Consider the following 13,701-nt stretch of genomic DNA (forward strand, 5'->3'; position numbering starts at 1 on the left):
GACTTTGAGATGTCCTCATCTGAATAAACGTGAATTCAACTGACGTCCAAACAAGGGTTTAATGAATTATATGGCAATAAATTGAATTGTAAATCATCTCTATGTTGCGATTGTAGAGCGAACCAGCCTTCTTTCAAACGTCCTCAACAAACGACACAAAAACATACACTTGGATATAACTTTTGCTCTAGTTTCGCCAGTGTCAGTGGGACTCAGATCGTGTCACTGAAACGGATATGTGTTGCTGATGGTTTTTGATAGGGACTAATTGTTGCACGCGTCTGAGTCCCACACTAAAATGTACGCCTTATTTCGCAACCGCCTGGATAAAAACCGGAGGGCGAGAGACTCTTCAATCGACACGATTGACAGCCCGAGGCTGGTGACATCACCGGACAACAAAAGGGCCAGCCCACGAGAGACACCCCATCAATCGAACTGCAACGGCGCACAGTAGTATCTACGTGACGCTCGCACCGCTTCGCAGGACACCACAGGCGCGTCAGCAGATCTGATCAGGGCAGGCCAGTCTAAACAGTTAGGTCCTAAATATGTCACAACAGGACTTCTCCGATGTCGACCGGTCCGTCACATAGTAACTTGCTTTTCACGTAGGAAATCTCTCTAATATCTGTCATCCAACGGTAACCCGGCGTAACTCGGATTGTTAGACGGATAGGATCGGATATTATGCCAAGGAGGACTCGACCCGGACCCGTTCACTAGGGTGTCGCCGTGGTTCGCAGGAGGCTCATGTGGATTAACAAGAATTGATGTGTACTTTGGCGGAGCCTAAAGCTGGGACGACGGCCGGGCAGATTGCTTCCTTCTCGGGTAACTACTCTCCTGGCTCAACTAGAACAAATTATAATTTTCTAAGCGACAACCTTAGTCAAAAGTAAAAAAAATGAGAGGTATGGCTAGTCCGATATACTTAACACAAATTATATGAATAACTTTGGTCTGAAAACCATTTACGAAAATGTTTTAGATAGAGGCCGTTCGAAGGATAGGTATTTCTCTTTAATAATTCTGAAGTAGCCTTATGACAACTTTAAAAAGTGTTACAGCATTTGCGCAGCGCACATCGGCGCCAACACCTGTAGACTTCTCCTACCCCAAATCTCGCGTTTACTTCGCTGTGTAAAGTCAGAGTTTTGGCATCCACACAACAGCTAAACCAAATCCTAGAGTGGTTTTGAAGACAAAACTCTTTCAAGGCTCGCATGTTCCAAATGCTATATGTAGCCACACGGCCTCTCTCTCCTCTTCACCCCTCCCAAACACATACTGTCTCTTATCTCCTAATTGCAGACTTCATGGCTGCTGTCCTCGTCTGTCTTTTCCCTATTTCTTTGATTCTCTCTCTCCGTTCCTGTTTCATCCGTCCTCTGTTTGACAAACGCGTTTTCATCGTGTCTCGCCTGTGATAGTTCTTGTTTTCGTTGCGCCTCTATAATGTTCAGATCAATCTCCCATTGCAGTTATAATAGCCAAGGGGCATATTATTCTCAATCTTTTGTTCTTCACTTCAAAGGGGAATTGCCTTCTTTTAACCGGCCTGCTTCGTGCTACATATCTGTTTCTGGCTTGAATGGTTTTGTCACGGCGAAGTCGTGGTGATGTGGGCACAAGTCATAATGCATTTTGTCACCGTTGCGTTGACCAGTTTGGGACCGGGGCTGTACTGATATATCTCCATCCTTCACTTTCAGGAACTCACTGATCATGGTCGCCGTGGTCCGAACTCTCATGGTACTGCTGCTCCATCAGGTGTTGATAGGAGGTACGTCCGGACTCATTCCCGACACCGGCCGACGGAAACACGCCGAGTCAGGAAGACAGACCCCGGGCCAGTCGGAGAGCTTTTTGAACGATTTTGAGCTCAGACTTTTGAACATGTTCGGACTGAAACGGCGGCCAACGCCAAGCAAGACGGCCATCGTGCCGCAATATATGCTAGATCTTTACCACCTGCACTCGGAAAACGGTGACCATAGCACGAAGCGGATGAGAAACGTCATGGCCAGGCACGCGGAGACAGCCGCCAGCAGATCCAACACTATACGAAGTTTCCACCATGAAGGTAAATGTTGGCAATACCTGTTACGCACACGATTACGGCACTGTAGTGTGATTTAGTAGGAAAACATACATCTGACGTGTTATACATTATTTGTTTTGCCGTCAGAATACCAGTAAGCATTCAAAGTCTCGCATTTGTGATGTATTCCAGCGAGAAGTTTACACCTCAGCCCGGCTAAGCTGTCGCTAAATAATTTACAGTGTTTACAAGCTCCGAAAGAATTTTCCCAGGCTGTAGCGCTCCGGCCGCGGAGGTGTGCGCATGTCAACACCATTGATTAGGAACACGCAGACACGCAAGGCATTACTGTAACAAGTATTACACAAGTCTCCTGCAACTCTAGTGTGACCTGAGGCTATATTTTTTCCTCCTGTAATTCTCCATAATGCATGCCTTCCCAATTAAAATAACAGAGCTTATGTTAGTATATGACGAAATTACTTCTCGCTATGTTTTATGAGGCTTTGAACACGTTCTTCCTTAGCCTTTCAATTATTCAATTTACCATAATCTAGGGGTAAGATTCCCTCTCTCGTTTGTGGTAGAAAAGCATTGGATAAACAGAAGTTTACCTCAAGAGAAAAGATTGGAAGAGACAGCCCATGGTGGCATATACGTGGTATATGACGTTTGGCATCGGACAGTAGTTTATGCAGTTTTTCTGTGACAAAAAGCCAGAATTATGGTGCTCTCATTTCCCATAGTTAAATGAACTAGAATGCATGACTGTGACAGTGAAAGTATTAAAAAAAAACACTTTCCCACTAAGATTGCACCCATTAGAATTATGCTATATTTCTTTAAAACTTTTATGTACCATATTTGGGTGACCTTGCTCCAAACAGTGGTATTTGACACCTGCCACTGCCCTGGACACTGGCTCTATAGAGACACGCTCCTTCACTAGCGTCCAGTGTTTCACCATAGTGACTCATGCCTCCTGCTTTAGCTGTCCAGTGTGGACATAACTGTTTATTTGTTCTGTATTGGTAACTGGATAAACATGATTCACCTGTCGCTAAAAATCACTGAATCACCTCCTTCTCAAAAAAAAAAACATACTGTTGCTAAGGTGCTGGATGACCGTTTTTTGTTATATTTTTGGTTGTGGTTATTCTCTCTTATTTTACCTGTCCAGGGACTTTATTTTTTCCAGACTAGTCTGTTTTGAGAACAGCAGAGCCCACAGGTTCAGTCACAACACACACAGAACATGCAGAATAGCGTGACAAAGAACAGGTCCGAAGGATATTCCCTTTTGGGGGTTCCCATGGTGGAAGCGACTAGATTATAGACAGCAGGGTATCCAGCAGAACCAGGCCAGAACTGAGCCAACCCTGACCCGGATCTGGCCCAAAACTAGCCTCCTTGTGCTGGCACTGGAGAGAGTCATCAGCCGTGTGTGTGTGTGTGTGTGTGTGTGTGTGCAGGGGCATAGCACAAAATCCCGGGCCCCTGCATAGGCAGTCCTGATGGGCCCCCATGTTATGAAATTTAATTAGGAAATTATAATATCCAGGTAAAAGAAAATATATTCCAGACTTTTCAAGGGCCCTCTCTCTCCTTGGGCCCCTATAATCAGTAGGGGTTTTACCCCGAGTCCGACACCCCTGTGTGTGTGTGTGTGTGTGTGTGTGTGTGTGTGTGTGTGTGTATTTGTGTGGAGGACCCCTAGTGGTTGATCACACACACTGCAGACAGACAATGGCGCAGGGCAACAATGGTTCGGTGTGGTCTGTCCCTGGCTCCCGCGGTCGATAAACAGGCTTTGGAAGTCAACCTAAAGACTCTTAATCCAGCCCGGCTCAGGTTCCCATATCCTCCTCAGGTCCCAGGGAGTTGGATGACACCCATGTGTAGCAGGCAGGTCACCTCTGAGGGGGGAGGCTAGACTAGGGTGTCTGTCTCCTGGCTCAGTCAGAAACACAGACTCCAGAGTTGACCTGGACCAATTGTGGTTCAGGACAGATAGAACCTTAGGCCAGATCTGAGCCAAATCAGGCCAGGAGTTGGTCGCTGTGTAAGGGCAGTAACAGCCACAGAGACAGTGGCAGACCGTAAGCCTGACAGCAAAATAGTCCAGGTTTTAGGTTGAATCAAAGAACTGCAGTTGAGATGGCTTTGGACGTGTGTCAGAGTCCACCAGCACTTGAGGGTGTGACTGGCACAGATAGCCTGATTAAATACCTGCTTATTAGCAGCTAGCTGGTTTTGTTTTGACGCGACTCAACACTCAAACAGAATTTTGGAATGTTAATACAATAATGGCAGTGGTTCGGTTACCCTGGGCAAGCCTCAACATGTCCCAGGAGCGCTCTCCGTTTAAAGACACTGCTTAGACAGGGAGGGAGAGAGAGAGAGAGCAAGAGAGAGAAAGAAAGAGGGAAAGAGAGGGGGAATGGAACTCAAAGAGGGCTTTCCCCACATCAGTAAAGAATGCTTTGCTTAATTTAGATCTGAAAGGAAGTTTGGACTACCAGTGTAAGTGTTTTTTTAAATGAGGATTAAGACAGCCCTGTGGAGCCTGCTTTCCCTCTGTTTGCCTCTCTGTTCACCGGTTGAAACAAGGGTGACATGCTTTGGTTACTTTGTTTTTTATTTATTTATAATGTTTTTGTAAAAAAAAATGTGTTCATAAGTATGAGAGCGTGGTGTGCTGCTATGCCAACTATCTTATAATCACACATCTTTGGTTGTATTATTGAGCAAAGAAAGGAACACAGTGGCACCTTTACTCTTGTATTGAACACAACTTCACACACAGTGCTGAACAGGTAGAATGTAGTTGGGATGAATACTCAATGGCCTTGTCTTTCTTTTTTTCTTCCAGAATCCTTAGAGGCCCTGTCGAGTCTGAAAGGCCGCACGACGCAGCAGTTCTTCTTCAACGTGAGCTTCATCCCTTCCGGGGAGAGCGTCAATGCTGCCGAGCTCCGCCTTTTCCGGGAGCAGGTCCTGGACAGCGGCGATGGTTCCCAGGGCAACGGCAGCATGAGCGGGCAGCAGCACCGCATCAATGTCTACGAGGTGTTCCACCCGGCGAAGAGCAGCAGCGGTGATGGTGTCGACCACCAGGAGGCGCTAGTGAGGCTCATGGACACCCGGCTGGTGCAGGACTCCCACAGCCGCTGGGAGAGTTTCGACGTGGGCGCCGCTGTGCAGAGGTGGACCTCCGGCACCGCGCCCAACCACGGACTCATGGTGGAGGTTGTCCACCCAGAGGGGGACTCCGAGACAGACATAGACGATGCAAACAATAATAACAACAAAAACAAAAGTGGCAGCAGCAGAAGGCACGTGCGCATGAGCCGCTCCCTGCACGGGGACGAGGACTCCTGGGCTCAGGCGCGCCCCCTGCTGGTCACCTACAGCCACGACGGGCAGGGCGGCGCCACCATGCGCTCGCGGCGGGAGAAGCGACAGGCGGTCCCGGGGCGTCGCGGCAGTGCCGGCGGTAAGCCCCGTAAGAAGCACACGCGCTCCTGCCGCCGCCACCCGCTCTACGTGGACTTCAGCGACGTGGGCTGGAACGAGTGGATCGTGGCGCCGCCCGGCTACCACGCCTTCTACTGCCTCGGCGAGTGCCCGTTCCCGCTGGCCGAGCACCTCAACTCCACCAACCACGCCATCGTGCAGACGCTGGTGAACTCGGTGAACGGGCAGATCCCGCGCGCCTGCTGCGTGCCCTCCGAGCTCAGCCCCATCTCACTGCTCTACCTGGACGAGTACGAGAAGGTCATCCTCAAGAACTACCAGGACATGGTGGTGGAGGGCTGTGGCTGCCGGTGAGGATGTCGGACTTTTGCGACTCTGGCCCGAACTTGGGCCAGATACAACCCCCTCCACCAACCCCACCCCCAACAGCACCGACCGCTCAAACAACCCCAACCCTCAAGCCTCAAACATCCACCTGTGACTAAAATGGATGTGAACAATTTACCCAATGTCCAATGAAGATTTTTAATTTATATGAAAACAAAAGAACTTTTTTTTTTCTAATAAAAGACTTAACAAAACTAAACAAAAAAAAGGAGAGAAAGAGAAGTAAAAAATATATAAAATATATTTATGTTGATGTCAAAAGTTGGGAAATAAATATTTTAAAGAGGAGTATTACTTCTGAAATGGTTTTACAAATATATGTTTTCTGATGTACATTTCGAAACCAGTGCAATACCACATTAAGTATAATGCCCAAATTCTTATTTTGTATTTATTTCTATCATAACCACTTTATTTGTAAATAAATAATGTGTATTTATCATGAAAACAGGCGGATCTATCTTTAGTGTCTTGGTTTAGCTGACCATATCCTGTTTCTCCAGAGGCACCCACAGATGGTGTGTGTGAGTGCCTCTGAAAAGTGACTTTTGTTTTGGGGGGAAACACCCAGTTGAAGGTTTCTCCCATGTCCAGTTAAGCTGATGACTCATCGCAGGTGAGGAACGGAGGGAGGGAGTCTCCAGAGTATCCCCGGTCATGCGATGGAAATAGCCATCTTGTAAAGGAACAAGGGGAAGTGGGGACTACAAACCGTAGGGTTCTGGGAAGTGTAGGAAAAAAGCACTTTGTCATCCCGCTGCTGGGTGATTCCTTCTCTCGCTCCAGTTACTCTGTTCCCCACACAGATGGTCACAATCATGGCACGAGAAAGAGAAAATGGGATAAAAAAAAGTTTTGTAAAAATTGATTAGTAACATGATGGCCAAATTTGAGTTGAGACTCAGAGGTTTTTGCAAATAACCCTCCATCTATTATCTTCTGATTGACAGCTGATTGAGTCATGCTATTCCCCTTATCTCGTATAAGCCATCCAGAACAATGATACGGGTTGGAGAAAAATGGCAACGCAAAACAAAACAGTCTGGGAAAATCCAAAATTTAAGTCACCTATGCTCTTCCCCTCTTGTGTCTTCTACAGTTGAAAAAAAAAACGAAAATTTCAAGCAAAACAATAACTGAGCAGAGAGCTCAGGGAGAAGCCGAGTTCTGTTTCTGAGCGGAGCTAAGCGAGGATAGTTAGGGTTTTACGGGGTCATGATGTGTTAGTAGGTCTAGAAACTTGGCTGTTCCTTGCTGTTAAAGTCTGTCTTGTTGTCCCAGTTGTTTTGTGAGAACGAAACGGGATTGGACAGACACGAGTTGCGGTTTTGGGTGTAGATGCCACAGAACTCACCCTTTTTCTCTTTTCCAGACTTTCCCCCCCCCCTCGTTTCTTTCTTTCCCTCTTTCTCTCTCTCTTTCTCTCTCTCAGGAAAGCATGTTCTTCTGTTGTTTTGCCACGCGGCTGCAGGGAGAAATCTTTCTCAGACTTGCATTTCAGCACGCTGCCTGCACGTCCATATTTATCCTTATTTAACAGCTGTGACGCTAACAATCTGCAGTGTTTAGACTCATGTCCCTCAGCTGGCCCAGGAGAAGCCAGCTGATAAATGGCCGTCTGACGCAGGAGTCCTGTTAGCTGTGCCAAAGCCAGACACACCCTGCTCTGGGACAGGAACACACTGATTCGCCTCGGTCTCTCTGTTGGTGCACGCACAGACACACGCACACACACGCATGCATACACACACTTCCAGACTTTTCCAATATAATGCACTTCGCTGGAAGTTTCTCACTTTCAATCTGTTTCACCAGAAATCAATGTAATGAAAGGCAGCCCCTGAGGGAAACAGTGTGTGTGTGTGTGTGTGTGTGTGGGGGGGGGGGGGGGGTACTGGGTGGAGGAGGGTGTGAAAAATGGGACTTTTCAGCACCGCAAATCATTGCGCTCGGAAAGAAACAGCAGGGAAAGAAAGAGAGAGAGAGAGAAAAAAGTTAACTTGGAGGAAGTGTTTGATTTAATGGTTTGCATTTACTGCTGTGAGTTCATAAAGCTGTAATTGAGCAGTATGGGAACCCAGAACTGAGTGCTGTGCCATGCCCTGTGTGTGTGTGTGTGTGTGTGTGTGTGTGTGTGTGCGCATGTGAGTGTGTTTATTTTTGGGCCGCATTCCTCCTCCTGTCGTTTGCTGTGCTCCCTCACTCCACGCCAACCTGCGTCTGCGTCAGGCCGCGACCCCTAGGGTCAGGGGGTGTACTGGCAGGATCGGGTCAGCGCGGTACGGCCCCGTGGGGACCCCCCTAAAGCCCTCTCGCCGAGTCCCTTAAACTTGATAAACAACTTCACCATCCCCAGAGGAGATAGAAGCTGTCAAGGGCACGACACCGCAGCCCAAAGTCACAATTTACAAGAGCTGTTGCGGGTTTGGGGGCAAAAAAGAAAATCCCAAGGTCCACTGCCAAGCTAAAGAAACGCATTGGATTAAATGATGTGGAAAGTCTTGACTAGCTGTCGTCAAGTATAAATGTTTATCTGTTTGTCTGCTCTCTAGTCTATTTAGAGACCATTTCATGCTATAGAATACATACGAAAACCTGTAGAAAGGCTTGTGACTTTAGCCTTCACATTTGGATTTTCGCTTTCCTTCCCATGTGTACGGAAGGATAGTCAGCGGCCTCACTAGGGGACTAAAACAGAACATTCACCTGCTACACAAAACATTCCAGAGCTTAAACACTTAAAAGGGGGCACAAAGAACCCCGTTAGTCCCTTAAAAAGAACATAAACTCCTGTGAAAAACGGATCTGCGTTTCATTGGGTAGGATGAATTTGCCTTTGGCAGGGCCTCGGTAATTTGATTCGTCTCAGTGTGTGCAAAACCACACCGAAAGTATCTGAAGTCGTCCGGACCAGACGCCCGGTGCGGCGGAATCAGATTTCCAGATTTCTGGCGTGTGTTTGGAAAGTATGCGGCCGCGCACCTTTGATGAAGAGAGGCGGACTGGGAGATGACGTCTGGACACGCGCCAGACGGGGATGTAAAGATGACGGTCGGTCACGAGGGGTTTTATTTTTTTTTTTGCGCTCGCCACTGGCGGTAGCGCCCTAATTTGAGAGTTGGTTTACTTCGCCCTTCAGAGAGCAAAAATGACGTCCAGCATACTTGAAAATGTGGCATCTGTGAAGTAGCTCAAAACACATCAGAAAGGCCGCATTCACATTTTGGTAAGAGGGGAGAGAAGGAGCACGCAGATGACTTTTCCAGAGCGCATTACGGACGGAGAGGCCCAGAGACGACTTCCTCGCTCGCTCGCGGAGAACACATCAGTCTAATACATGTGTTGTTATGGCAGGCAAGACTGCAAGACTGGGAGGGTGGCAGCCTGAGAGAGCAAACACACACACACACACACACACACACACGCACACACACACACACACACACACACACACACACACACACACACACACACACACACACACACACACACACACACCCACACACACCCACACACACCCACACACACACACACACACACACACACACACACACACACACACACACACACAATCCATTACCAGTAAGAGAAAAGGGTCACATTAGCATATCACACTTGCCCCTTCACATTTGCTCTTTGTGACAGTTTTTGAATGTGAGGTGTAGACACATCCAACCAGCTCCACGTTGTTGTCCCCACAAAGCCATGTATCATTGGAGTTAAAGCAGCACACAGTCAAACAAAGAAAACTCAAGCTTTCTTACAGGCTTTAGAACAGGCTAACACAGAGGGACAGATGTATCATCCAAGTCATTTCCACAAGCTATACATGAGTGTATGTGTGTGTGTGTGTGTGTGTGTGAACACAAGAACACACACACACACACACACACACACATACAACTGACATCTTAAAAAGCATATTGTATATTCTGTGTGCATGACAGGTTGTCTGAGGTCAGTGGAACTGATGTGAGCGGACCAACCAAGCCTCGCCAGTAGGTGGCAACCATTATTCCCTCACTGTGATTTTTCTGTCCACAGTTACCTCAGACCAGTGCCGAATTTTGTTGTGGGATCCAGTTTGTAGCTGTGTTCTGATATATGGTAGGTTTTGATGTGGCTTTGAAACAGATTGGTTAGGCTGAGGGTATCTGAGTTATGTAGTCCCAGGTATCTGAGTTCTGTAGTCCCAGTGGGGTTTGATGTTGGCCAGATGTACTATAAAGTGTTTGTTGTGTAGGACATGGGCCTTGGTTTTGTGGAGGCATTGAGAGTTAGATTATGTGTGTGTGTGTGTGGGTGTGTGTGTGTGTGCAGGCCCGGGGTGGGTAATCGGGAGAATCAGGAGTATTCCCGGTGGGCCGCTTCAATTTTGGGCCGGTCGAGGAACATTTTTTTTGACATTTGTCACGTTAGTCTAGTTAGTAGCCTAGGCTATACACGTTCCGCATTCTGTGCATGACACCGTTGCCTCTGCATGGGTTGTAGCCTACCATGTGAGGGAGTTCTCCCCTCCCAAAAAGTGTTGGTTGGGTCCATATAGCCCGTCTTTTCCAAAAAGTTTTCTCAACCGGGCCGGCCCTACAGTAGCCATAAGCGTCAGGAAGGATGGATTGTAGAAAGAGGCCAGGAGGGACTGAAACGGCCAGGTAGAATGCTGCTAAATGTGCATAGCTTCCAGATTACAGACAAAAGTGGCAACTGGTAAAGAGAGATAGCCTATAGGCAATGATTATTAGCAATGTAATTATTGGGCTAATATTGGACGTTGTTGTCAAGCTATTCGTAAGCATTATATTAAATTACTTAAAATATAGCCTTTTGTATCCGATTCATAGACTTTGCAGTATGCAAATAACAAAACTGAAGCTTGATCTGTGTAGGCCTTTGCGGTAAAAATTGTAGCCTCTGAACAGCAGATCAACCAGTCGACCATTGAAAATGATGAGCCCTAAATTAGTGATGAGGAGGCCATGACTACAGGGACAAGTAGAGAGGATAAATTAAAGTTATTTAATGTAAGAAAGAGAAATTACAGAAGGGTGTAGTAAAGGAGTAGCCTAGGCTAAATCACCAAACAATATAGCCTACCCATGCATGTGGCCTAAACATTAGTTCAATATGCCTCTTTGTGGAAGCGTGGGATAGGCTACATTTCAAAGGCTTTCTTTCTTTCTTTCTTTCTTTCTTTCTTTCTTTCTTTCTTTCTTTCTTTCTGTTTTTGTTAACTTGTGGAATAGTGGAATATTTTTTGTTAACTTCTCAGTTGAAGTGAATTATTATATAACCTTTACACACTTTGTTGAACCATACTAATAAAAACTACATTCATTTATCCAATTTCCACCACTATGGAATAATTAGGCCGGTCTTGGGCCTGAAATTCCCGGGCTGAAAAGTGGCCCCACTCCGGCCCTGTGTGTGTGGGTGGGTGTGTGTGGGTTGGTGTGTGTGTGTGTGTGTATGTGTGTCTGTGTGTACTCTCAGTTGGTGGTCTCTGTAAAAGAAAGCAAAAGAAGAAGAAAAGAGAGAGAGAGAGAGAGAGAGAGAGAGAGAGAGAGAGAGAAGGAGTAAATCTGGTTCCTGAACCTGGCTCTTAGAGCGGATTAGCACAAGGTTGCTAGCAGCAGCTGGTGTAGGCCTGCAGGCCTCCTGGGTGGCACGGCGCTAACGCTAACTCCCGACTGCTATCTCTCCTCCACACACGGTTCCTATTATCACAACACAGAGAGAAGGGCTGGAGCAGAAACCTGCCAGCCAGAACTGTTCACACACACACACACACACACACATTGTGCATATGCAGACACAAACACACTCGCACACATTCATACACTCACATACTACACACATGCCATCATCAAGCTTCTGATTGAAACCACTCCTCAGCACTGGTCACCAGACACACACACACACACACACACACACACACACACACAAATTCATGCCATGACCAGTCTGACTCACCGCAGGTCAGGGCATGAGTCACTCCGTGCCATCGGAGTCCATTAGTCCGTCTGCCTGAGCTGTGACATCACGCACAGAGACACCATGACTTACTCACTCTTACTCGCACCTGTGCGTCTGTCAGAGGAAGAGAAGCTTAGCATGGGACACACACACATAAACTTGCCATCGCATCAGTAGAACACAAATGTGGACACACACACACAAACAGAGGGACAATGAGACGGAATGAGAGAGAGAGAAAGAGAGAGAGAGGGAGAGAGATGAGAGAGGGAGAGTGATGGCAAGGGATGTCGTCTGAATAGCATCTGGATCATAACTGTGTATTACGTCACTGTAGGGAGCCTGGACATCACCATGTGCACACGGACAGCAACACTATGGTGACACTGTGACACAGGCAGGGGACAGCAACACCATGGTGACACAGGCAGGGGACAACAACACCATGGTGACACTGTGACACAGGCAGGGGACAGCAACACCATGGTGACACAGGCATGGGACAACAACACCATGGTGACACTGTGACACAGGCAGGGGACAACAACACCATGGTGACACAGGCAGGGGACAGCAACACCATGGTGACACTGTGACACAGGCTGGGACAGCTGGAAATAGAGTCTGCAATACTGGGTGTATATGATGTTCACTATATACATGAGTGTGTGTGTGTGTCATTGTGTGTGTGTGTGCGCGCATGTATGCATGTGCATTTGTGTGTGTATGTGTGTGTGTGTGTGTGTGTGCACGTGTGTGCGCATGTGTGCGTGTGTGTGTGCGTTTGTGTGTGTGTGTGTGTGTATGTGTGAGTGTGTGTGCGTGTGTGTGTGCATGTGTGTGTGTGTATGTGTGTGTCTGTGTGTGTCTGTGTGTGTGTGTGTGTGTGTGTGATTGTGGGGAGGGGGGTTACTTAGGAACAGACTTGCAGGTGAAGCTGCCATTCACGTCATGTTTGGGAAAGAGCACCTGCAGCTGGTGTAATTAACTTGACGTAGGCTCCCTTCCTGGAGCGTGATGTGTTTATATTTGTGTAAAATTAGTGTGTGTGTACGTTTAAGTGTGTGTGCAGCTGTGTTTATGCCTGTGTGTATGTTTGTTTGGATGTGCGCAGTAATTAATTTAATGTCTTTGAGTGTGTGCAGAGGTTTGCTCGTGTGTGGGCTGAAGTATACCTATGTTTGAGAGTGTTTAAGTTCAGATCGTGTGAGGGGTGTGTGCCTGAGTGTGTGTGTGTGTGTGTGTGTGTGTGTGTGTGTGTGAGAGAGAGTCTGTGTGTGACTGCATTTATGTGTGTGTATGCGATTATGCCAGCAGATGAATGGCTGTCAGGATCTCTGACATCACTTCCTGTGAATCACTTCCTCTGCAGTGTCCCAGAGTCCCTGCTGTGCTTGAGCTGATGATGGCCTCCATCCACTGTTGCCCATGGCACCCAAACACCTGGCACAGGCGTGTCACACTTACACACACCCTCTACACACACACACACACACACACACACACACATACACACACCCTCTACACCAGCCATCACCAAATGGCGGACCTATGACATGATCCTATCCGGACCCAGACCATAACAGCCTAATTTAGATTTTCACGTAAGATTTCAAAGCTGCGCTAAATGTTTCGTTGGTTAGGATAACAGCATTTACTTCAGAAGCTTCAGGAACTATCATTTCGCTTGCTGCTACTCAGCCAGTGAAATCTGTAAATTCTGATAAAGTCGAGTCAGTGAGTAAAGTAGCCTACTATGGAGAAGAGACTGATAGCCTGAAAAGAGCGAGGAGAGGAGACTGGACGAGAAACAATCAGAT

At 47.3% G+C, this 13,701-nt stretch overlaps 1 protein-coding gene across 2 annotated transcripts; it reads left to right on the forward strand.

Moving 5' to 3' along the window:
* The first annotated feature begins 386 nt into the window (after positions 1-386).
* Positions 387-6,309, forward strand: LOC143109115 (bone morphogenetic protein 2-like). 2 transcript variants are annotated; one of them, XM_076271735.1, is made up of 3 exons: positions 387-834; positions 1,716-2,086; positions 4,917-6,309. In XM_076271735.1, exons 2-3 carry the CDS (start codon positions 1,729-1,731, stop codon positions 5,873-5,875), a joined length of 1,317 nt encoding a protein of 438 aa, XP_076127850.1. In that variant the 5' UTR covers positions 387-834; positions 1,716-1,728; the 3' UTR covers positions 5,876-6,309. The 2 variants fall into 2 exon arrangements, with proteins under 2 accessions (XP_076127850.1, XP_076127851.1); XM_076271736.1 differs by lacking the exon at positions 387-834 and having other exon boundaries at positions 1,416-2,086.
* The last annotated feature ends 7,392 nt before the right edge of the window (positions 6,310-13,701 follow it).

The sequence above is a fragment of the Alosa pseudoharengus genome, unplaced genomic scaffold (assembly GCF_046254945.1).
Source record: "Alosa pseudoharengus isolate Yale_2024_CS ecotype anadromous, Long Island Sound unplaced genomic scaffold, YU_APseudo_1.1 YU_APseudo_1.1_scf_7, whole genome shotgun sequence".
NCBI lineage: Eukaryota > Metazoa > Chordata > Actinopteri > Clupeiformes > Clupeidae > Alosa > Alosa pseudoharengus.

Coding starts and splice junctions, on each gene's coding strand:
- LOC143109115 (XM_076271735.1), top strand. CDS start 1,729: ATGGTCGCCGTGGTCCGAACTCTCATGGTACTGCTGCTCCATCAGGTG. Junction 2,087..4,916: donor ACGAAGTTTCCACCATGAAG/GTAAATGTTGGC, acceptor TTTTTCTTCCAG/AATCCTTAGAGGCCCTGTCG.